Below are 24,491 nucleotides of genomic sequence, written 5' to 3'. Positions count from 1 at the left end.
ACCATATAACAAAACAAGAGCTCCTATTACACACCAATCTTTATAGTTCCCCGCGGTACTTGTGTTCAATTCTAGAATGAATAAAGTTTCAAAAAATATAGCCTGTTATCATACCGTTGTAAGCTAATGTCAGTGGTGTAACTTGAACCTCCTGTGTCCTAATGCACAATCCCCAACAGGGTCCCCAACCATCATTGATCTCAGAGTACTGGGGGTCTCATATGGGCCAGAGGAATCTTTGGGCCCCAGTGCGACTGCAACTCCTGCATGCACTATAAATAAGCCCTAAACTATTGCCTTCTATAACTGCCAGCCTTGTGGGTATCAGATGTTCAGTTCTCCACACTTAAAGAGGTTGACCAATTTATTTGAGGAGATGTGCTGGAGACATGATTCTGTGACACTTACTAATGCACTGTGTGCAGAATTATTAGGCAAATGCGTATTTTGATCACATGATACTTTTTATACATGTTGTCCTACTCTAAGATGCATAGACTTGAGAGCTAACTACCAATTAAGTAAATCTGGTGATGTGCATCTCTGTAATGAGGAGGGGTGTTGACTAATGACATCAACACCCTATATAAGGTGTGCTTAATTATTAGGCAACTTCCTTTCCTTTGGCAAAATGGGTCAGAAGAGAGATTTGACAGGCTCTGAAAAGTCCAAAATTGTGAGATGTCTTGCAGAGGGGTGCAGCAGTCTTGAAATTTCTAAACTTTTGAAGCGTGATCACCGAACAATCAAGCGTTTCATGGCAATAGCCAACAGGGTCGCAAGAAGCGTGTTGGCCAAGAAAGGCGCAAAATAACTGCCCATGAATTGAGGAAAATCAAGCGTGAAGCTGCCAAGATGCCATTAGCCACCAGTTTTGCCATATTTCAGAGCTGCAACGTTACTGGAGTATCAAAAAGCACAAGGTGTGCGGTACTCAGGGACATGGCCAAGGTAAGGAAGGCTGAAAAACGACCACCTTTGAACAAGAAACATAAGATAAAACCTCAAGAATGGGCCAAGAAATATCTTAAGACTGATTTTTCAAAGGTTTTATGGACTGATGAAATGAGAGTGACTCTTGATGGGCCAGAGGGTGGATCAGTAAAGGGCAGAGAGCTCCACTCCGACTCAGACGCCAGCAAGGTGGAGGTGGGGTACTGGTATGGGCTGGTATCATCAAAGATGAACTTGTGGGACCTTTTCGGGTTGAGGATGGAGTGAAGCTTAACTCCCAGACCTACTGCCAGTTTCTGGAAGACAACTTCCTCAAGCAGTGGTACTGGAAGAAGTCGGTATCGTTCAACAAAAACATGATTTTCATGCAGGACAATGCTTCATCACATGCATCCAACTACTCCACAGCGTGACTGGCCAGTAAAGGTCTAAAAGAAGAAAAAATAATGACATGGCCCCCTTGTTCACCTGATCTGAACCCAATAGAGAACCTGTGGTCCAGCATAAAATGTGAGATCTACAGGAAGGGAAAACAGTACACCTCTCAGAACAGTGTCTGGGAGGCTGTGGTGGCTGCTGAACGCAATGTTGATCGAAAACAGATCAAGCAACTGACAGAATCTATGGATGGAAGGCTGTTGAGTGTCATCATAAAGAAAGGGGGCTATATTGATCACTAATTTTTTTGTTTTTGCATGTCAAACGTTTATTTCTAAATTTTGTGCACGGATATTGGTCTACCTGGTGAAAAACACGTGAGATGGGATTATATTTGGTTTTTATTAAGTTGCTTAATAATTCTGCACAGTAATAGTTACCTGCACAAACAGATATCCTCCTAAGATAGCCAAATCTAAAAAAAACCCCACTCCAACTTCCAAAAATATTAAGCTTGGATATTTATGAGTCTTTTGGATTGATTGAGAACATAGTTGTTGATCAATAATAAAAATAATCCTCTAAAATACAACTTGCCTAATAATTCTGCACCCAGTGTATATAAGTATTACAGGATCTCTTCCTGTCACTGCTGCCTTCCTCACAGACTGCGCAGCTCTCCAGTCCATACAATGGCTGCTGGCGGAGGAGCATGTGACCAGACCTGTCCATCAGCCTCCTCCAATAGAAAAGTTGTTTTCTATTGGAGAAGGCTGAAGAACAGGTCTGGTCACATGCTCCTCCGCCAGCAGCCATTGTGAGAACAGGAGTGCTGTGAAGTGTGTGAAGAAGGTCTTGCAGGACGAGAACATGTAATACTTATATATTAGAGTCACAAAATCATGTCCCCAAACACATCTGATAAAAGGTGCAAAATATTAACAATGGTATATTAGGGAAAATGATTAGGTCAGAGAGTGAGAGGTTTGTGAATAAAGACAGTATACATAAGCCAAGGTAACAATTCAAACAGCCTTACTTAAAATGTATCCTCACCTCTTTCTGTGCAATTCCCATCCTATCTCTCCAATGCAGCAGAACCAAGTCAACTTTGTCCTTAGCAAATTTTTCAACTTCTTTAGCAGCTTTCCCAGCTAACCTTTGCCATTCAGGAACTTTGTTAAATTTGCCATACTGGTCCTGGTTAATTAAAACATTGGCATCATGAATTTATAAGGTAAAATAAAAAATGTAAATGAAGCAAAGTAAGAAAGCTGGACTACCTGTAGTAACCTGTCTTGGCTTTTGCAGTTAGCTACTAAATGAACACTTAAAATAAAAAATGTTATACTGTGTAATGTCTTGTGAGGTGGTGCATTACACCAATGATAGAAGAGCAATGCAGCCCTGCAACCGACCACATTTGGCAGCTGACTGCACCAAGAACAGCTGACGCACCCCCCCCTGATCTGATATTGATGACCTATCTTAAGTATAGGGCATCAATAAAAAATTACTGGACAACCCCTTTAATGAGGGTTTATGGTGTTGTGAGTTTGTATTGTGAAATCTGGTGACAGATCCTCTAAATGTTTCGGGATTGATACATTGATGAATAATCGATGATGTCTGCCAACAGCTTTGTTAGTAGTACGATTCAGTGATTGCCGTGAACTCTACTGCTTCAGAGGTGGTCTTTATACATTCAACCTTTTAGGGGTTGTCATCAATAATAACCTGTAAGTTTAAAACAAACTTAAAAGGGGATTTATGGGCAACAGGACCCATTAGCAAAACTGCTGCTGCTGAAAGGTGGCATTCTCGCAGTGTAAGGCACAGAGGGGTTGCAGCTAGCTGCCAGGCCTTGCACTGGCTTGTGTCTGAATCACACAAAATAAATACAAAGGAAGAAACGCAGAAGGACTTACAGAAGCAATTTTCAGATTATCCCTGATGTGCATTCGGTCAATATCTTTTTCTGGAACAGGATCTTTACTATCCAGGTATGCCAGCAAACCTGGGGGCTGCGGAAAAGAAAGAAACCATTTTAGTTCAACCTTATAACACGGAACTTATGGCTCGAGATGTTTCCAATGATTAACCTGCCTTTAAATGTATCATCTTAGCCCAGTCACTTGGATTATGCAACATACAGTGCCTACAAGTAGTATTCAACCCCCTGCAGATTTAGCTGGTTTGATAAGATGCAAATAAGTTAGAGCCTTCAAACTGCAAACGAGAGTAGGTTTTATGAACAGAAGCATAAATCTTACAAACCAAAAAGTTATGTTGCTCAGTTGAATTTTATTAAATTTTAAACATAAAAGTGTGGGTCAATTATTATACAACCCCTATGTTTAATATTTTGTGGAATAACCCTTGTTTGTAATTACAGCTAATAATCGTCTTTTATAAGACCTGATCAGGCCGGCACAGGTCTGTGGAGTTATCTTGGCCCATTCCTCCATGCAGATCTTCTCCAAGTTATCTAGGTTCTTTGGGTGTCTCATGTGGACTTTATTCTTGAGCTCCTTCCACAAGTTTTCAATTGGGTTAAGGTAAGGAGACTGACTAGGCCACTCCAACACCTTGACTTTTTCCCTATTGAACCAGGCCTTGGTTTTCTTGGCTGTGTGCTTTGGGTCGTTGTCTTGTTGGAAGATGAAATTACGACCCATCTTAAGATCCTTGATGGAGGAGCGGAGGTTCTTGGCCAAAATCTCCAGGTAGGCCGTGCTATCCATCTTCCCATGGATGCGGACCAGATGGCCAGGCCCCTTGGCAGAGAAACAGCCCCACAGCATGATGCTGCCACCACCATGCTTGACTGTAGGGATGGTATTCTTGGGGTCGTATGCAGTGCCATCCAGTCTCCAAACGTCACGTGTGTGGTTGGCACCAAAGAGCTCGATCTTGGTCTCATCAGACCATAGAACCTTGAACCAGTCTGTCTCAGAGTCCTACAAGTGATCATGAGCAAACTGTAGACGAGCCTTGACATGACGCTTTGAAAGTAAAGGTACCTTACGGGCTCGTCTGGAACAGAGACCATTGCGGTGGAGTACGTTACTTATGGTATTGACTGAAACCAATGTCCCCACTGCCATGAGATCTTCCCGGAGCTCCTTCCTTGTTGTCCTTGGGTTAGCCTTGACTCTTCGGACAAGCCTGGCCTCGGCACGGGAGGACACTTTCAAAGGCTGTCCTGGCCGTGGAAGGCTAACAGTAGTTCCATAAGCCTTCCACTTACGGATGATGCTCCCAACAGTGGAGACAGGTAGGCCCAACTCCTTGGAAAGGGTTTTGTACCCCTTGCCAGCCTTGTGACCCTCCACGATCTTGTCTCTGATGGCCTTGGAATGCTCCTTTGTCTTTCCCATGTTGACCATGTCTGAGTGCTGTTCACAAGTTTGGGGAGGGTCTTAAATAGTCAGAAAAGGCTGGCAAAAGAGATCTTTAATCCACACATGTGAAGCTCATTATTCTTGGTGCCTGAACTACTTCTTAATACTTTAGGGGGACCAAACAGAATTCTTGTGGTTTGAGGGGTTGAATAATAAATGACACTCTGAATTAACTTTTTACGTTTAAAAAAAAAAAAAAAAATTTGCTGCAGTGCATTTCCCACTTCCAGGCTGATCTACAGTACAAATGTCACAATGCCAAGTTAATTCTGCATGTGTCAACCAGCTAAATCTGCAGGGGGTTGAATACTACTTGTAGGCACTGTACATTGTCTGCCTCTAATCAGCGTCACAGTGTGTATAAACATATCCAATAGAGAAATGATCATTTATTTATACATTTCCAAGAGGAATAAAGGAATAAACAAGTAGCACTTCTAATAAAATATGCGCTGGAACAGTGATTTAATGGGGAACACAGGTATTTAGTAAAACAGACAGGTCAGTGGGCATTTTTATTGGATGATTGAGTCCACTGGGTTCAAGTATTACATGTGCTAATGACCTAAACGGTCTTGGGTATGCACATAATTCATAATTAGGAAGAAATAAAAATAAAAAAATATATAGTTTAGTAACATATGGCTTCAAAATGTCAAAAATAAATACATTACAAATGGTTGGGGAGATGTAAACATTTTCAGAGCATAAGTTAATGCTTCAGTTTCATTATAAGGCTACGGTGATCAGTCACAACTATAAGATAATAACTTCTCATTCTCTAATCATGGACTAATGAATATAAAAGTCATGGGCTCATGGGTTCAGAAACAAATCTTAACATGTTTGACAACGCTATGGGTGGAATTTTCCGAATAAATAAAATATATTTATCCCATATGAAAGCCAAAACAAAATTAAATACATAACTGAATGGCAGCGGTTATCTGCCAAATAGGTCACTTCTCAAAAAAAAGAAAAAGAAACGGGACAAAAATAAATCTTTTTTTTAAAAGTTGGAAATACAATAACACTACATAACTTTGTTATCACCCTAACCCAGAGTAGGGAACTTTCAGAACGTAATGTCATTTTCTCTGGCCCCCGGGCAGATTCCCAGGGACCGCAGTGCTTTGGCAGCCAGCCCAGTTTCGCCATCCACCAGCCTTTAAATTCCTCCATACACTACAAGCTCATGCATGCATCGTTCACTATTGAATGCTGTGACGCATGTAATAAAGGATTACGTCCTGGTACTGGCCAGTGCCTGCATCAGGAGGTTCTTTGTGGGCGAAGCTAGCGAGCCCAGGACCTTCCAATGATGAAGCCAGCAGTCGTAGTGTCTGTTTTATGATGTCTACACCAGCCCCACTGTCTCCTATGTAATGTATGTACCAGCCCCATTGTCTCCTATATAATATATGCATCAGCTCCACTGTTTCCTATGTAATATATGCACCAGCCGCACTGTCTTCTATGTAATGTATACACCTTCCCCAGTGTCTCCTATGTGATGTATGCATGAGCCCCAGTATCTCCTATTTGATGTATATGCACCAGTGCGGGTATCTGCTATATGATGTATATGCACCAGTACCGGAGTCTCCCATGTGATGTACACAGCAGTCTCGGTGTCTTCAATGTGTGCGCTCCACAGTTAGAGATCCTTCTGAAATTAATGATCACAGCAAAACCAGAGGTCTAAGGTTCTTTTCCTTACAATGATGTGCTATAACCAAGCACAATACAGTTTTAAGACCAAAATATGCTAAATCAGCTGCAGCTCAATTAAAGCACCACACCAGCAGTTTTTTATTTATTTCAGCACTGGAGTGGTGCTACTAATCTAAGTTCCCTGACCCTAGTATTATACTTACGAGACGCCATCTTCCCGGCACCGCTCTGGTCCCACGCTGCAATCTAAGACTCAAACTAATTCTATGCGAGCCCCTTTCTGGCCCTGTTCTGTCTCTCATAGACTTGCATTGCATCATGACTTCCAGATCACTCCAGCAAACAATGGAGCGTCCAGCAGGTTACAAACTGCTGGAGAGCGACCGAAGCGGTGCTGGGAACAGCTTTAGACAGCAGCTGGTAACTACAATACTAGGGGCAGGGAACTTCGATTAGAAGCACCACTCCAGCGCTGCGATAAAAAAAAACAAAAAAAAACGCTGGAGTGGTGCTTTGACCAGTCAGTTTTAACATTTGTCATTTGGACAATGAATAGTATAGGAAAAGAAAAAAAAAAAAAAAAAAAAAAAAAAAAGGATAACCAATACGGTTGCCAACTTAAATACAAATTAGTTTTGTCAAGTTTATGCAGGATAAAACATGCTACATGTTTTAGTAATGAACCAGTGCCCTCCTTTTCATATTTTCACAAAAAGAACACGAAGAAAAATGACTGCATCTTTAAAAATTGCTGTAAAAGCAATTCAAAGAAAGCCATAGAAAGTGAAAGTCCCCAACAAAAAAAAAACAACAAAAAAAATTCGGAGACACTGGCCTTTTTTTCATTGGTTTTGACGACTATTTTTGCACAAATATTCTTCTCCCTTTATCTTACCAAAATGCGCTTCATCAAATATAGAGATGTCATGTTTTCTGCAGTCCACAGGCCAACTAAATGTCTACTCAGCTGTCTGTAAAAAAATACAAACAAAACTAAACTTTTTTTCTCAGTTCTTAATAATTTCAAATCACATTGTAAACAATAGTACAAGAGAAGAGAATGGAATGAGTTTAAAAAAAAATAAATAAAAGGGAAAACTATAAGTACTGCATTAACTGCTGCACTGCTCTGCTGGTGGTCTGTACTGGTCTTCGCTTACTTGCTGCAGCGATAATGTGATTGGCTGCAGCGGTCAAATGAATGATGTACAGCACATGATCCCTGAAGGAAGTAAGCAAGGACCAGCAAGTTGCCGAAGAGCAGCAGAGTTGGAGCAGAAGGGGATGGAAGAGACGCGTTTATGTTTGTTGTTTGTTTTATTATTTTTTATGGAGAAACTTGGAATGCACAGGGAAATCTGTGGCCTGGAGGACCTGTTTCCTACCATCTAACTTCAGGGGACGCTGCTTACATGATATAGTGATTCTGCACAGTCACCATTTGCAGCATACGCCACTGTTTTAAGGATATGCTTTAATTATCAGTGATAAAGCAGAAAGGACCATGCACTCACCGATTTGTGAGCATTCTTTGATCAACACTTATTGTAAACATAGCAGTGTGCAAGTGTCGAGGTAAGGCACCTTCACTGAGAGCAAGATCCTGCATTTTTGTTGCAATTTCTTTGTCTGCTTCCTAGAAAATAAAGAGGATATAATAAATAACAATAGCAATTTAGCATGTGTTTGCTCCAAATTTACCCTAAGTGCACCACTGACAAACATAGTTTGCTTACAGTCTAAGAAAATTTTGGTGCATTTTTGACAACGCAGAAGAACAGATTCCTAAAAAATACTGTTTTACCACTTCATTATGCGGGAAAGAATTTCCTTTTGCAGAGGCAAGTGCTCATCTGTTTTTTCCTTTGCTCCATTAGTTTAAATCAGGAAAAGTTCTCATCATCTGCTCGCTAAAAGCTATTTGCTACCAGGAAAATTACAAGTTACAATTCAAATTAATGGTCACCCATATCGTGCATGAATAAACCAAGGCCCCGATTCATCAAGACCGTCATGGTTCTTGATTAGGAGACATACTGGAGTCAGGCGCTCCCAATTTATTACTAGGTGCACATTATTTAATGAATCGGGAGCGTGTGAAAAGTGGCATGCATCTCCTTGTTTGCCTCATCAAAAATCTTACTCCAGTTGGGGACTTGTAAGATTTGTGGAGTAAGGAACACTGTCCCTTGTCATGAATTTGACAAGTGGAGGTTGCCACACCCCATCCCGTCCCAGCTCTGCCCACTTTGTCGGAGCTTGATGTAAATGGCGTGAGAATGCCACAAGTTGCATAATTTAACCACAGCCTTGTGCTGCACCAAAATTCTGCAACTTTTCAAAGCTTTTTACATCAGAATTCTTACATAAGTTTTGATGAATCGAGCCCCACGACTGTCATAAGTTCTACGGTTTGGCTCATAAAAGAGGGATCCCAATCAGGAGACCTTGAAAAAGCTATCAAGGGGAGACAAGCCTTATGAGCAAAAAACGTGGGAAAAATTGAAATGCTGAATTATGTCCTATGCAACACCACGAGCAAAAGAAAATGACAGCCATAGACCAGCTAATAAGGCCATTAATAAGGCGCAACAAAGCATCATTTTTGCCTCATCTACGCGGTAGATGAGACAATAGGTTTTTTTTTTTTTTAGTATATAAATCCATAACTATTTAAAGGGATATTCCCATTTTATTAAAATTGCTTTAGCTAGTTAGACAGCATGAAAATAAGCAAGTTTGCAATTGACTTGATTTTTCGATCTGCCTTGATTCTCCTGCTGTTAAATCTTTTAACTTACATAGTATACAGCTTGTTTTCAAGGAGCTGGCCACTAGTGCCTGCCAGTAGTAGTTACATTTCAGGAGAGAAGTTAACGCCCAAGATCCCAGTCACCTCTCTCCAGCCCATTGATTTCTTTACACATTTTGAGACTCATATCTCTCCCCTCATCTCCCGATAGGGCTCTTATCCCTCCTATATAAATCACAATTTTTCCCAACATCCAGCATTGGCAGTTTCCAGAGCAGTTCTCTTAATCACGGTTCTCGCTTTCCTTAGCTGTTCAAATGTACTGTTATCTGTATATGCAATATAGTGATGACATTGAAGGCTCAGAACACATACTGACAGACTGTTAATGTGTAGTAGCAGGATGAAGCTATTGAATCAGAAGGGTCATTCATGGAGGAGCACTACCCCTCAACCCAAGCAACCAGGAAGTAAGGAGACTTCAGAGCTGTGAGCTGCTCAAGAGACAACCTGAGACTACCCCTTTTAATATGAGGGATAAACCAATGTCAAGCATCAATATAACTACGTTGAAAGACTTACTTCTATGATAGCCTTCATTACTAAGCCAGCGCCCTTTACAATAGCCATAGAAGGGTGCTACAATAAAGATATAAGAACACATTAGTTTAAAAGCATTCAAAGTCTATAATTAAAAACTGAAAACATTTAAGAAAAATAAATACCTAACCAAAAGTTCTTTTAAAAGATATAAACTCATCTTAGACCTTGCATAACAACAGTACATTAGTTTAGCCTGGCGTGTTCCTCCAGATATATGTGCCACCTTTCCTGCCTTACCGATCGGACTCAAGACTTCAAATTGAAACTTCTGGTGATCGCATTGGCATATATGCCTGGAGGTACATTTTAATAAGAATAAAACTAAACATTTTATTGTGAGAAAATACAACTGTAATCCATCCCCCAGTGTGTGCCCCCACACCTTATTACAAGATTAAAATTTATAGGGGTAAAACGCATAAAAAAATAGAAAGTTATAAAATGAATACCTGAAAGAGCTTGAAAAGCGTTCTACCATTTGATGCTACCATCTCAAGCAGCATATCAAACTGCTGCCCTTCTGTTGTCTCGCTGTATGGTGCACAGAGGGCAAAGGTGAGGAAATCCAAGAGTGAGCTGATAACCAAAGCTCCAGTCCCATAATTCTAAAACAGAAAAGAAAAACTAAACAATAGCATTTATTAAATAATGGCAACATTAAAAAAAATATATATAATAAAGACACAAATATCTAATACACGGGAGATTAAGTAATAGGGCAAAACTTGCATTACCTATGAGAAATATTTTATTGGTATTTGGGAATACTAGGGTTTGGTAGTGAGCAGAATGCAGATGGCTTAGAAATGCAGCAACTGTGATCGTAAAAGTAAAATTTTTTTTAAATACCAAACTTTTTTTTTCCTTTTTCAATTCAACAAGAAAAAAAAAACAGATAAGTATATAATAAGACTACTACTATGATTGTTTACACAAAATTCTCCACCCTATTCATTTTATTCCAGGAGTTCTGAAGAAATCGAGCTAGTAAAATATCTAGCACACCCTAGCACTGACTGACATCCAGCTCAGTACTGATGCACTGCAGTGCTGGATGTCAGTCAGTGTTAGGGCGTGCTTATAGAGGCTGCTCTCAGTGCTGTGAGCAGTGACTAATTGCTCCGGGCACGCATGTATGACAGAAAACCGGTGGCTCCCGGGAGAAATAAAGTTAATTTTCTTCCAGGTGCCGAACTTTCAGTGCAGTGGTCGGGCACCTTCCATTAAAATATACTGCTTAAGCCAGAGACTTTAAAATAGAGCTCCATTTTAAAGACTACTTCTGGCTGGGAGGTTGACCAGATTGTCATACGCAATATTTATTATGTTACGGAATCAATTCTGTAACAACCTACAGCTAATAAAGAGCATTTTTAAGGAAAATAGGTTATCCTGCAGCTCACACACAGTCTGTTATCTGTTACTTGCGCTTTGTTCATGTGCCATATTGAAACTACAGTAAAACAATAGACTTGTGGATTAGAGGTTTGTTTACTTACAACATGGGAATTAAATTTTTCTAGTAAGTTTTCCAGAAACTTTTTGGAAGAAAGAAGGGATGCTTTGTTCAGTTGCTCTTGCCTTAAGTCATAGTCATCATGCATTGGCTGAGGGAAAAAAGGGAATAAAAAAAAAAAAAAATCATAACATTGGATTGTGTATATACAGCAAGAAAAAAAAATATGTGCTGGTATTCAGAAACAGTCGACAAGCAGGTGAGCAGCAGCTGTTGGACTTTTTATTGTGCCAATCTGCAGGGGGTGAATAGACCATCAGAAACACACAAAGGCTTGCTAAAGTATTCACCAACACCAATAACTTGGCTTTTTACCTATTTTGTTACATTACAACCTGTGTTTAAATATTTTTGCAATCCGATTTGTGTGTGATGCATTAGCATTAAGTAGTCTAAGTTGGTGAAGTGAAGTGAGAAAATATAGGCATAAATTAAATGTGTGATAAAATAACTAAAAATTGGCATGTGAAAATGTATTCACCCCTTTTGCTATGAAGCCCCTAAAAATTTCTGGTGCAAGCAATTATCTTCATAAGTCACATGCTTAGTGAAAGGACGTTCACCTGTGTGTCAGCATGTACACACCTTTTCTGAAAGGCCACAGAGGCTGCAAGACCATTAAGCAAGAGGCACCACTAACCAAACAACACCATGAAGACAAAGGAGGGTTGGGTTATAAAATAATAATAATAATAATAATCTCTGATGATACTCCGGAGCACCATCAAATCTATGATAATCAAATGGAAAGATCATGGTACCACAACAAACCTGCAAAGAAAGGGCCACCCACCAAAACTCTCAGTCTGGGCAATAAAGAGGCAGCAGTCGATTCACGCTGAGCAGAAATGATGGCTGCCAACAATTGGAGGCGTCAAGGAGAGCGCTATGCATCAGCCACTGTTGTCACCACATGAGCCTTTGGTGGTGGTGGTGTTACAGTGTGGGCAGGTTTGTCTAGTCAATACAGTACTGCCCTACTCATTGTGAATGGTACTGTGACAAGCCCCTACTATCTAACATCATTAATCCAGTCATTGTGCTTCTGCAAGAACAACACAGGTCTATTTTCATCTTCATGGATGACAATGCTCCAGCTCACCGGGGTCACATCATTAGGGAACTGCTGCTGGAGACTGGGGTACCTCAAATGTAGTGGCCTGCCGTTTCTCCAGACCTGAATCCTAAAGAAAACCCATGGGATCAGCTGAGTCACTGTGTAGAGGCTCGTAACTCTGTTCCCCAGAACCTCAATAAACTGAGGAAAGAAGAGTGTGATGCCATGCCTTAGCAGACAATAACTCGACTTGTGAACAGCATGAGACGTTGTTGTCAAGCTGTAACTGATGGTCAAAAACCACATGACAAGTTATTGAGACATTTACCTTTTTTGTTGGGGTATAACCCCCACTGTTGGCTTTTGTTTCAAAAAAATTGTTTGAGATGAGGAAATCACCATTGCATGCTTCAACTTAAATGCCCTACTTTCATGATAAATATCACTGAAACGTGAACTTTTTACGTTTTCCATAAATTTAGCCCGAAAGTCAAATATCCCTAACTTTTTGTGACTAGTGAATAAATATGTATGTATGTATGTATGTATGTATGTATGTATGTATGTATGAATATATACACACACACACACACACACACACACACACACACTACAGACCAAAAGTTTGACACACCTTCTCATTTAAAGATTTTTCTGTACTTTCATGACTATGAAAATTGTACATTCACACTGAAGGCATAATAACTGAATTAACACATGTGGAACTATATACTTAACAAAAAAGTGTGAAACAACTGAAAATATGTCTTATATATTTGAGAGGGAGAGGTTGAATATTTTAGTTAGGCGAGTGGTGACAGCTGGAGAAAGGGACTTAAGGAGATGTGAGGGAATAGGGTCACTGGTGCAGGTGGTAGAACGAGAGGAGGCAAGGAGCCTGGTCACTTCTGATGTGACTGGTTCGAAGTCAGAAACTGAGCAAGATGCACTGTGGGAGGGAGGAGCATGAATAAAATTTGGGGATTGGGAGAAAATTTCCTGTAGGATATGGTCAATTTTTTCTTTGAAATAATTGGCTAGATCGTCAGCGCTGAGATCGGTGGTCGGGGCCTCTGCTGTTTGATTAAGGAGAGAGTGAAATGTGTCGAAGAGGTGTTTAGGATTATTGGACAGTGACATGATGAGGTTGTTAAAGTAGGTTTGTTTGGAGAGGTGAAGGGCTGAGTTATAGATTTTAATCATAAATTTATAATGGAGGAAATCTTTGGCCAGATTAGATTTTCTCCACAGCCTTTCGGCACACCTAGAGCACCGCTGGAGGAAACTTGTTTGAAGCGTGTGCCAGGGTTGTCGCCGTCTTTGCAGAGTTGTTCTCTGTGTAGGAGGTACGGCTTCATCCAGGGCGCATTGCAATGTTTCATTATAAAGCTTCAGTGCAGAGTCAAGACATGAGAGGGAGGAGATCGGGGCCAATGATGATTGCAACATTTTCATAAATTTCTGGGAGTTAATGGCACGTATATTTCTACAGGTGTGGAAAGTGGGGGTGTCTGGAGCAGGGAGACAGTTCTTGACAGAGAAAGAAAGAAGGTTGTGGTCAGAGAGAGGAAGAGAAGAGTTAGTAAAGTCATGTATTGGATAGAGAGGATAGAGAGTTAGTAAAGTCATGTATGAGATAGAGAGGATAGAGAGTTAGTAAAGTCATGTATTGGATAGAGAGGATAGAGAGTTAGTAAAGTCATGTATGAGATAGAGAGGATAGAGAGTTAGTAAAGTCATGTATTGGATAGAGAGGATAGAGAGTTAGTAAAGTCATGTATGAGATAGAGAGGATAGAGAGTTAGTAAAGTCATGTATGAGATAGAGAGGATAGAGAGTTAGTAAAGTCATGTATGAGATAGAGAGGATAGAGAGTTAGTAAAGTCATGTATGAGATAGAGAGGATAGAGAGTTAGTAAAGTCATGTATTGGATAGAGAGGATAGAGAGTTAGTAAAGTCATGTATTGGATATAGAGGATAGAGAGTTAGTAAAGTCATGTATTGGATAGAGAGGATAGAGAGTTAGTAAAGTCATGTATTGGATAGAGAGTTAGTAAAGTCATGTATTGGATAGAGAGGATAGAGAGTTAGTAAAGTCATGTATTGGATAGAGAGGATAGAGAGTTAGTAAAGTCATGTATTGGATAGAGAGGATAGAGAGTTAGTAAAGTCATGTATGAGATAGAGAGATAGAGTGTGAGTGTGTGTGCACGCCAGAATAATGGAGAGAGAGAATGTTTTAAGGCATTTTTATTACTGCAAAGACAAAAGTTTACATACATTTCATTAGTATTTGGTATCATTGCCCTTAAACTGAATGACTTGGATCAAATGTTTGGGATATCCTTCCACAAGCTTCTCACAGTAGTTGGTCGGAATTTGGGCTCATTCCTCCTGACAAAACTGGTGTAACTGGGTTTGTAGGTCGCCTTGCTCGCACCAGCCTTTTCAGCTTTGCCCATAAATTTAATAGGATTGAGATCAGGGCTTTGTGATGGCCACTCCAAAACATGGACTTTGTTATTCTTAAGCCACTTTGTTACTATTTTGGCAGTATGCTTCGAGTCATTGTCCATTTGGAAGACCCATTTCCGCCCAAGCTTTAACTTCCTGACTGATGTCTTGAGATGTTGCTTCAGTAGTGCCACACCTGTGTTTCACAGTTGGGATGATGTTTTTAAGCTTTCAAGGTTCTCCCTTTTCCCTCCAAACGTAACGATGGTCATTATGCCCAAAAAGTTCAGTTTTTGTTTCATAAGACCACAGGACATGTCTCCAAAAATTAAGGTCTTTGTTTCTGTGTGCATTTGCAAACATTAATCTGGCTTTTTCATGTTTCTTTGGGAGTAATGGCTTCTTCCTGGCAGAGTGATCTTTCAACCTATGTTGATACAGTACTCGTTTCACTGTGGCTATTGACACAATCTTACCAGCTTCCTTCATCATCTTCACAAGGTCTTTTGCTTTTGTCCTTGGGTTGATATACACATGTTGGACCAAAGCACATTCATCTCTGGGACACAGAACCAGTCTCCTTCCTGAGCGGTATGATGGCTGGACATTCCCATCTTGTTTGTACTTGCATATAGTTGTTTGTACAGATGTACGAGGCACCTTCAGGTATCTTGAAATTGTACCCAAGGATGAGCCAGACTTGTGCAAGTCCAAAATTCTCTTGGCTGATTTCTTTATACTTTCCCATGATGCTACACAAAGAAGCAGTGTGTTTCAGGTGTGCATTAAAATACATCCACGGGTGTGTGTCTATTTAACGCAGATGTTGCCAAAAAAAAACTATTAGAAGCTTCCAAACACATATCATCATATGGGCAGTCCAGAATTGTTTAAAGGCATAGTAATCTTAGTGTATGTAAACTTTTGACTTTGCATTAAGTAATAAAAATGCCTTAAAACGTTCTCTCTCTCTCATTCTGGCATTTGGCAAATATTAAAAATGATGGTAATCCTAATTGACCTAAAATAGGAAAGGTTTATTCTGATTTCATGTCAGATATTGAGAAAAACACGCTATATAAAAGGTCACATATGCATATGTAAACTTCTGGTTTCAACTGTACATAAATATAATTTAATTGCTGTCGAAACCACAAAACATGCAAAGATGATGTTAAAAGCATAATAGGCACACAACAGCGTAATTTAAAAAAAATCACATAAAAAGTGGTTATCCTCTTTGAAAAAACTTTAAAATAAACAATCTGAGTTTTACTTACCATCAAAGGGTCCAGTGGGGCATATTTTTGGCTGCCCCAGTCTCTGTTATTTGAATGCAGCCGTGACATCATGTTGATGTGACATCACCGCTGCAGTCGAACAAAAGAGACAGCATTTTTATTTATTTACACAGATAACGGAGCTAATGGGAAAAGTTTATTGAAAAAGGATAACCCAAGTAAAGGATTAAAAAAAAAAAAAGTGTCCCAATTGGTGACCTTTAACGACATTAAATGGCCACTTTAGGATTATAAAAAAAATGTTAAGAACAAAATGTAATTATAAATATCTTTAATTTGCAAATCACACTCATTTTGTTTAAAAATGGACAATGTCTTGTTACACTGACAGAAACGTGTCCTAGGTTGATAGAACAGGTGTCTGAGCATGTGCAGTAGCAAAATCCCCTTTCTTCATGTGTCGGAGAGGCCACTCACACTGAGATCCACACTGTCGTTCTGATCTAATACTGGAGATATAAGGAGACCTGAAGTAAGAAGATACTGCTCACATTAGTGTCCACCCTATCTGTTCTAATACTGGAAATATAAGAAGTGCTCAGGTAAAAAAAGGCCACTCACACTGCTCGCCACCCTGTCTTTCTGATCTAATACTGGAGATACCAGGTATACTGAGGTAAGAAGAGGCTGCTCACACTGCTGTCCACCCTGTTAATCTATTCTAATACTGGAGACTCCAGGTATACTGAGTTAAGAAGAGGCTGCTCACACTGCTGTCCACACCCTGTTTATCTATTCTAATACTGGAAATTATAGAAATCCTGAGTCAATAAGAGGCTGCTCACACTGCTGTCCACACAGCTTATCTAGTCTAATACTGGAAATATAAGAAGTGCTGAGGCAATAAGAGGCCGCCCACACTGTTGTGTATCATGTCTTTCTGATCTAATACTGGAGATACCAGGGATGCGGAGGTAAGAAGATATCCCCCCAGGCTTTCTACAGACTGAGTAGCAGGCTATGATCTAGTGATAGGTTGACAGTATGCTCATATACTAGACAATATTGTTAACTGTAACAAGACAGCAGAAGCTATATTAATTTACTAAGTGTTATTTTGTAGGGAAGAGTCCTTTCTACCCCCTACCCAGCTCTTTTAGCTACTTGCTTACATGTAACAATCTGTGGTATTGGTTTATGTGTAGCTCTTATACCTCATATGTGCCTTAGTTATACAAGCCCTCCCCTTTTCTGTGGGTTGAGGGTGCTCTGATTTTTAGCACATCTCAGTCCTGGAATTTTGGGATTGTCGTCTTGTATTCATTACTTGACAAAATTCTGGTAATATATTGCCTTTTTATATATTTACTCTAATATTTATGTAGTATAGATATACTTTCGTTCATGTTGCATGTACAAAAAGTGGGGTTCACTTGTGTGAATGTAGCCTTAGGCTTGCAAATAATTACCACATGAGCATCAAAAGAGCCCACAAGACCCGTGGCCCATTTTAACCAGGACATCATTATGCACTTCTGTTTATTATATCAAAAGAAACAATCTTGTTCACAGTGTCAATTTGCAGAATGCATAGGCGACGGTGACCAACTGTGGTGCTGCCCAGTAATCCTACAAAGAACTTTAGTTTGAACTTCATGGTGAAAATTTGGTTAAACGCTAAAAAAAAAATTACACGTTTCATATGATTAAATGTGATCGACATATCACAAGTTTCTATGAATGCCATCATTGTTTAAGAGAATCACATGAACGAGAAAAACTAATTTCCTGGAAAAGCCTAGATAAGGCAGTTAGCAAAACCTAGTCACATGCCCTTACATATCAACACATTTAGTACCATTATAAAAGTCTCTTCTGCAGGCTCTGTTCACACTGACGTCATGGCTTCTGTATTTAGCCAGGAACCATGAAGGATAGAATTGATCCATTTTTACTTTTATTAGTATTTTCTTCGCTTTATTGGGCATAGCAGGCTACACTATTCTACCTCGCAAAAGCAGCTGAAATTAAAGGTGCAATAAATACAGAAAATGCAATAAAATATTCACCAATTACTCTCTTAAAAGGAAGATATTATCATAAAATTACCTAAACTATTCCTGGAAAATGGGAAAACTAAAGCCCCGGTAGCCAGTGTGCAAATTGCAAGATTACTACTATCTTTTTTTTTTTTTTTTTTAGTAAAGATCGCACTATGAAAAAATAAAAAAAGACAAAACATTTCCAAAATGAAAAGAATATATATATGTAGCACAAAAGCTAATTTAAACAATATGTCATCATTTTCTGATAACTTCACTTTACACCTCTATTTTGCCTTACATTACAGTTATAATTGAGAAACACAGTACTAAGCAAACGTTTAGGCAGGTGTGGAAAAAATACTGCAAAGTAAGAATGTTTAAAAAAAAGTGTTAATAGTTTATTTTTATCAATTGACAAAATTAACAAGTTAAAAATCTAAATCAAACCAATATTTAGTGTAACCACCCTTTGCTTTGAGAATTGCAAAAAAAAGTTCTGGGTACACTTGCAGTGTCAAGGATTTTGTAGGATTATTATCAGGTGTATGAGTAACCAGTTTTACCAACTAGGTGATAATGATCATTTTCGTAGGTTGAAACACAGTCATTAAATGAGACCGCTGTGCAGAAGGCTTAAAATTGGAGCAGCCAAACTCTCCTACAAAAGCAAGTTTTATGTCACATGTCATACATACACTATGGCAAGTCTGAACAAAGCAAGAAGACACATTGCAGTTATACTGCATCAGCAAGGTCTCCATCGGGCAAAGATTTCAAGCCCATGGGGTTTCAAGATGTGTCATTTAAGCTCTTTTGAAGATGCACAAAGAAATGGGCAAAGTTCAGGAGCGTGGATGCAGTTGGCCAAGAAAACAGTGCTATAGATGAAGGTCACGTCATGTTTACTTCAATGCAAAATCAGATGATGTCCAGCAATGCCATCAGCTCATAACTAGCAGCAACCAGCGGGACCCAGCTACACCCATCTACTGTTCAGAAGTCTGACCAGAAGTGGTCTTCATGGAAGAATTGCGATAAAAAAAGCCATACCTTCAACATGGAAACAAAGCTAAGAGACTCAATAATGCATGAAAACAAACTAGGTTGCAGAAAAATGGCGGCAGAGCGGTACAATAATAAGTGTCTGCTGGCAACAGTGAAGGATGGTGGAGATTCCTGGCAAGTTTGCTGCTGCATTTCAACAAATGGAGTTGGGGATTTGTTTAGCATGAATGGTGTCCTCAAAGCTGAGAAATACAGGCAGATACGTATCCATCATGTAATACCATCAGAAAGGCAGTTGATTGGTTCCAAATTTATTTTGCAGAACGACAATGACCCCAAACATACAGCTAATGTCACTGAGAACTAATCTTCACCATAAAGAAGAACCAGAACAAGGAGTCCTGGAAGTGAGGATATGGCCTCCACAGAGCCCTGATCTCAACATCATTGAGTCTGTCTGGGATTACACGAAGAGACAGAATTATTTGCACAAGCCAACAACCATAGAAGATCTGTGGTTAATTCTCTAAGATGTCTGAAACAACCTCCCAGCTAAGTGCCTTCAAAAACTGAGTGTAAGTGTACGTAGAAGAAATTATGCCATCTTGAAGGCAAAAAGCAGTGACAGCAAATATTGATTCTATCTATATTTCTCTTTTGTTCGCACTTCTATTTTTGAAAGCGGTTACATTGCAGCATTATTTCCACACCTACCTAAAACTTTACACATTAGAGTATGTGAAGAAAGCTTTACTGCATGTCTCAGGAGATCAGCTATGTTCCCTCCTCCTCACTATGCGGTGTGCGACTGCAGGACAAGTCTGCAGAAGAAGCTTTCACACTGTGCCCGGTATACAACAGGACAAAACATTACTAACCCGCTAAGTGGGCACGGCTTCAATGGCCCACCTAAAGATGGAACTAATTAACAAGATTAACTCCTTTTCAGAATAACCTGTTGTGCGTGTCCTTAACAAGTACCACTATTTCTGGCCGTTGTATGATTTTCCGGCATTTTTAAGCAGTATTCTGTCTTTCCGTGTCTTTATCTCCTTCCTCCTCATCAACTTCTAAAAACAGCAACTATAATCTGATTCCACAGGGAAAGGAAACTCAGTCGCCACTGGAATGAAAGAAAAACGCTAAGACTATTTCACACGTAGTATTTAGTTACGGAATCCACTCTTTTCAGGTTTTTGGCCAGACAGATGGTGCTCAACTTTATACTGCAATAATGTAAAAATAAGGCGGCGCTCATCACTGGTAAATCCAATTGTATGTTCTAGTCCATCATATCTGCTTGTGAGGTTAAATCTGTTTAGGTTTTGCATCAGAAACAGATCTGATGAATAAAACATAAAATTGGATATGCTAGTGGTATGTGCAGCTTTATAATTTTGCCTTATTGAAGTATATAATTAGAGAAGATAAGTTTCATATCCTTACTAGGGAAAAACAAACAAACATTGAAACAGTTTTGTTTTTTTTTAAAGTGAACCTGACTGTTAATTCATGCTGCTTAAGCCACTTGCAGCATGAATCACATACTGGCTATCTCACTTCCATCAGGCATATTTTACTCCGAAATGCTGCAATGTTTCAAAGAAAATATACATTTAAAAGCCTGCTGGGGAACGTGTGGCTCTGGAGACTAGTCCAAGAGGCCAGGCCCCAGTAGCTTCTCCCCACCCCACTACACTTGAGCAACAGGTCTCTCCCTATACACCTGTAGTTAAAGACCTCGAGCTCAGCTGCGAGGGGGAGAGAAAAGCCAGCGTGCACCAGCCTCTTTGACTAGCCATCCAAGCTGCATGCTTCCTGGCTGGCATGTAAAGGCGAGTTTCCTCTGTAACACTATGGAGTTTCAGGGTAAAACATACCTGGCTGAAATGACAGAGCTGGTCTCTGCTGCCTGTGGTTGTGGTAGTATGGATCAGCTGTTAGGTGCCCTTTAAGCAAAATATCCAAAGCTGTAACACTGAAATCTAATAAAGCAATTATAGCTATAAAAATAAAAGTCTATTCATATACCTTTTGACTAACAAAGATTTACAAAAAAATATATTTTTAATAACAGATGTCCTAAGCGAATAATATATCGATAGAAAAAAAAATTTAATATTATAAAAATTACATTACATCACAAGATCAAACATTTAGCATTGCTTGTTTAATTAAAAAAAATAAACCCAAGTAGCCATTTACCTTTTTCGGAAAAATTACGTTATGTGCTCCATATGAAATCGGGTTTTCTGGGACTTTAACCTTGATGGCATATTGTTAGGAACGACTATGTTTGCATGAGCGACACGGTGGCCGAGCCAACAATGCTCTCTAGGGCACCGTGGCACTTCCAATTCAGCTGACTGCCATGGGTGTCAGGAGTCGGGACTACACCAATGAAATATTAACCACCTTCTCTAATTTATCGCTTTGGATCCAGTTTTAAATTAAGTTCTAAAACCTATTGTAAAATTTGTTAATGCAATATCCACAATTATCAATAATGCAAAGAGGTAATTTAAATATGGATTTTAATATGGGGCAGTTCTATGGCTCAGTGGTCAGCAATGTTGCTTTGCAGCGCTGAGTTCCTGGGTAAAATTCTACCAAGGACAACTTCTACACCTGTGTTTGCGTGGGTTTATTCCGGTTTCCTCACACACTCCAAGATAATGATGGTCCTCCCACAGTCCAAACACAATGGGGACAGTGCAGATAATGTCTGTGAAGGGCTGTGACATTAATGGCGCTAAGTGAGTAAAATAAATAATATGAAAAGCGCAGAGAGAAAGGCCTTTGCTATGTTAGTATATACACATTACCTTTATTGGAACTTAAAAATAAAACTGAATTATTTTTTTTTTTCTTTCTTTTACATTTCCTCAGAAATGGGGTACCTTCCACATACAACATGACTTTGCTTGTGACAGCAAATTATACCATAAAACAGGATTAAATAAATATAAAGTTATGAGTCCGTATAACTCAGAATTTATCCATCTAAATCCCAGTTCCTTCTTGCTTTTTAGGCGTCCAAGGGTCCAATGACACTGGCCATCAATGACTTAGTGCGATCATCTCATGGACTCCTAGAGGGAGCTGGGATTTACGTAATCAGTTATAAGTTATACTAAATCTACCTTTACAAAAAACAATAAAATCTAGCCATCAAAATATCAGGTACAGACATCACAGTCACTGTCAAAGGTCCACAAGCACATAAATATACAGCACATTTAGGAATTTTTACCATTGTCAGCGATAGGAAAACTAAGTCTTAGCACCAGAAATTAGCAGTTTGTTTCCCATGAGGGAGCATAGCTGAATACTTACACACATAAGCGCACATAACATGTCAATAGCAGCGTGGGTCACACCATCATTGTTCCTCTTTAGAGCCTTCACTACTTTTACTCCTAGACGTTCCCGAAACCTTCAAATCAATGGAAACAAGCCATCACCAATGCAGGAAATGTAAACATTTAAAGGGAACCTGTCAGGAGATTCATGCCACCCGAATCACAAGGAGCATGAAACAGGCACAGGCTTCTTCATTGTAGATCTATTGTATACGGTGAAACTGTGATATTTCAATGAACACTTATGACCAAGATCATCGAGTAATAGTCGCCAGGTTTCTGCTATAGAAATGCAGGAAACAATGAAAATTTTTTAACAACTTTTTGAAAAGAGGGCAGGATCTAGCAAGGAGTAGGCGTGGCCAAGCAAATTCATGAAAAATGTACTATACATAAGATATATATATAAAAAAAAACAACCACCAGCCTTCATTAATCAGATATATGACATTCTATGCACACAAAATTATTGTTCTGTGCAGAAGGAAGTGTGGTGGGTCGGGCTAAACAAGCCATTAAACGACCGCCGATTAGCTTGTGTGTAGCCAATCGGCGCTAATCTAATGGCTGCAGTCGACTCAAGTACATCCAGAAAAAGTTTCATACTCCCTATGGTTTAGGCAGCATAATTGGTATGGTAGGCTAGCATTTCATCATTTACGCATCAAACTAAGAACCTGTATCGCAGTCTTCTGTGATCAGAATTCTACCAAACCATAATAATGTGGCATGGAATCACAATGGATACTATGCATTATCATCAGCAGTATTTTCCCATGCACCCAGAAAATGGTCCATCAGTCTGTACTGGTGCTGATTACAGCAGCCTTACAATAAGATTATTACGTTTTAGACAGAAGGTATAATGGATTTCATTTACTCCATTTACTTTTCTAACCTCCACTTCCAAATCAATAAAGACCAGGAGACATCATACATTTAGGTCATGCAGGATGATCATATCATCTAATCTACAGTATATCTTAGTTACACTATGAAAACTAAAAGCCGGGGCCATGGATGCAATGCTCCCCCCCTGACTGGACAAGAATTCACATTTCTTTTTACATTTATTGGAAAAATTGTTCATACATGCTGTCATTTCTCACTGGATGACAGAACTGTTACAAGTGTATTGTTTAAACAGACACCAAAAATAATTTGTAAGAACAATAATAATGGTAAATTTATAAGAGGTGAATACACAGTGGATTACAGTAGCAGCATTTTAAGAACGTGGAGAAAACCTGCAGTGCAAATTGACCAGGGATGCGGATTTGTAGTAGACAGTATGTCAATTTAGGATTAGGTTGTTATGGCACCACACTGACAACGTTATTTTGCAGCAGCTCTCCACCCCGGAAAAGCCCCGAACTCTAAATGGGGAAATTAAAGTAGAAAGGATGGCTCCCTCCTCTACTATTATATTCACCTGAGGATGTACATACCGATAAAACCAAGATGGGGGTTCGGAGGGCGGCTGCAATGTACGAGAGCCACTGTTTCATGCCCTTTCGCAGTCCTGATCCGCCGAAGTTTGACCAGGTCTGCTGTAAATCAATGTCTAAGCCATTTAAGATCTTTTAAACATGGCTAGGTATATCAGTCAAACCTGAGATTTTGGATAAAGATACACTTTAAAGGGTTTCTCAGAGGATGTGATACAAATGGCCAGTATCACATATTTCAAGCTACAACCTGTTCTAGTCAAATGTCAGGATGGATTAGAGCACAAAGATACACTACTCCAAACATGTCAATTGTCAGAGGAGCAGCATCGTGACCCCATCTGCCTACTCAGCCGTGAAGCAGGGCTGTGACAGGATAAAAAAAATAAGATCTTTTCCTCTGCTGAATGAGCACGTGTTTTCTTCTTCAGCTTCATAATGCGCTGTGCTCATTTGTAAACCTATTCTGCTCAGTCAGTGTGACAGCTTTACTGCATGGCACAGAGACTTACTGAGCACAGAGCAGGACTGAAGCTAGAGGAATTAAGCCCGTTGTGCTTAGTCAGCTGAGAAGAATATTTTTTTCCTTTCTTCTTT

At 39.6% G+C, this 24,491-nt stretch overlaps 1 protein-coding gene across 4 annotated transcripts in view; it reads right to left on the bottom strand.

The window, feature by feature from the left end:
* DNAJC13 (DnaJ heat shock protein family (Hsp40) member C13) overlaps positions 1 to 24,491 on the bottom strand; it is a 172,081-nt gene that overhangs the window by 72,823 nt on the left and 74,767 nt on the right. For all 4 annotated transcript variants that reach the window (XR_012320069.1, XM_073678100.1, XM_073678097.1 and 1 more), the window contains exons 13-20: positions 22,421 to 22,520; positions 11,265 to 11,372; positions 10,215 to 10,370; positions 9,745 to 9,801; positions 7,925 to 8,046; positions 7,306 to 7,381; positions 3,261 to 3,356; positions 2,389 to 2,532 (exon numbers count right to left, since the gene is read on the bottom strand). Coding sequence is in view for 3 of the 4 variants with exons in the window: in XM_073678100.1 (XP_073534201.1) it covers positions 2,389 to 2,532; positions 3,261 to 3,356; positions 7,306 to 7,381; positions 7,925 to 8,046; positions 9,745 to 9,801; positions 10,215 to 10,370; positions 11,265 to 11,372; positions 22,421 to 22,520 (859 nt within the window). In the remaining variant the exon portion in view is untranslated. The remainder of the gene's footprint in view (positions 1 to 2,388; positions 2,533 to 3,260; positions 3,357 to 7,305; positions 7,382 to 7,924; positions 8,047 to 9,744; positions 9,802 to 10,214; positions 10,371 to 11,264; positions 11,373 to 22,420; positions 22,521 to 24,491) is intronic.

The sequence above is a fragment of the Phyllobates terribilis genome, unplaced genomic scaffold (assembly GCF_046119375.1).
Source record: "Phyllobates terribilis strain yellow unplaced genomic scaffold, ASM4611937v1 Scaffold_4__5_contigs__length_816908805, whole genome shotgun sequence".
Taxonomy (NCBI): domain Eukaryota; kingdom Metazoa; phylum Chordata; class Amphibia; order Anura; family Dendrobatidae; genus Phyllobates; species Phyllobates terribilis.
The sequence above is the reverse complement of the archived record's forward strand: the minus strand, read 5'-3'. Positions and strand labels throughout refer to the sequence as shown.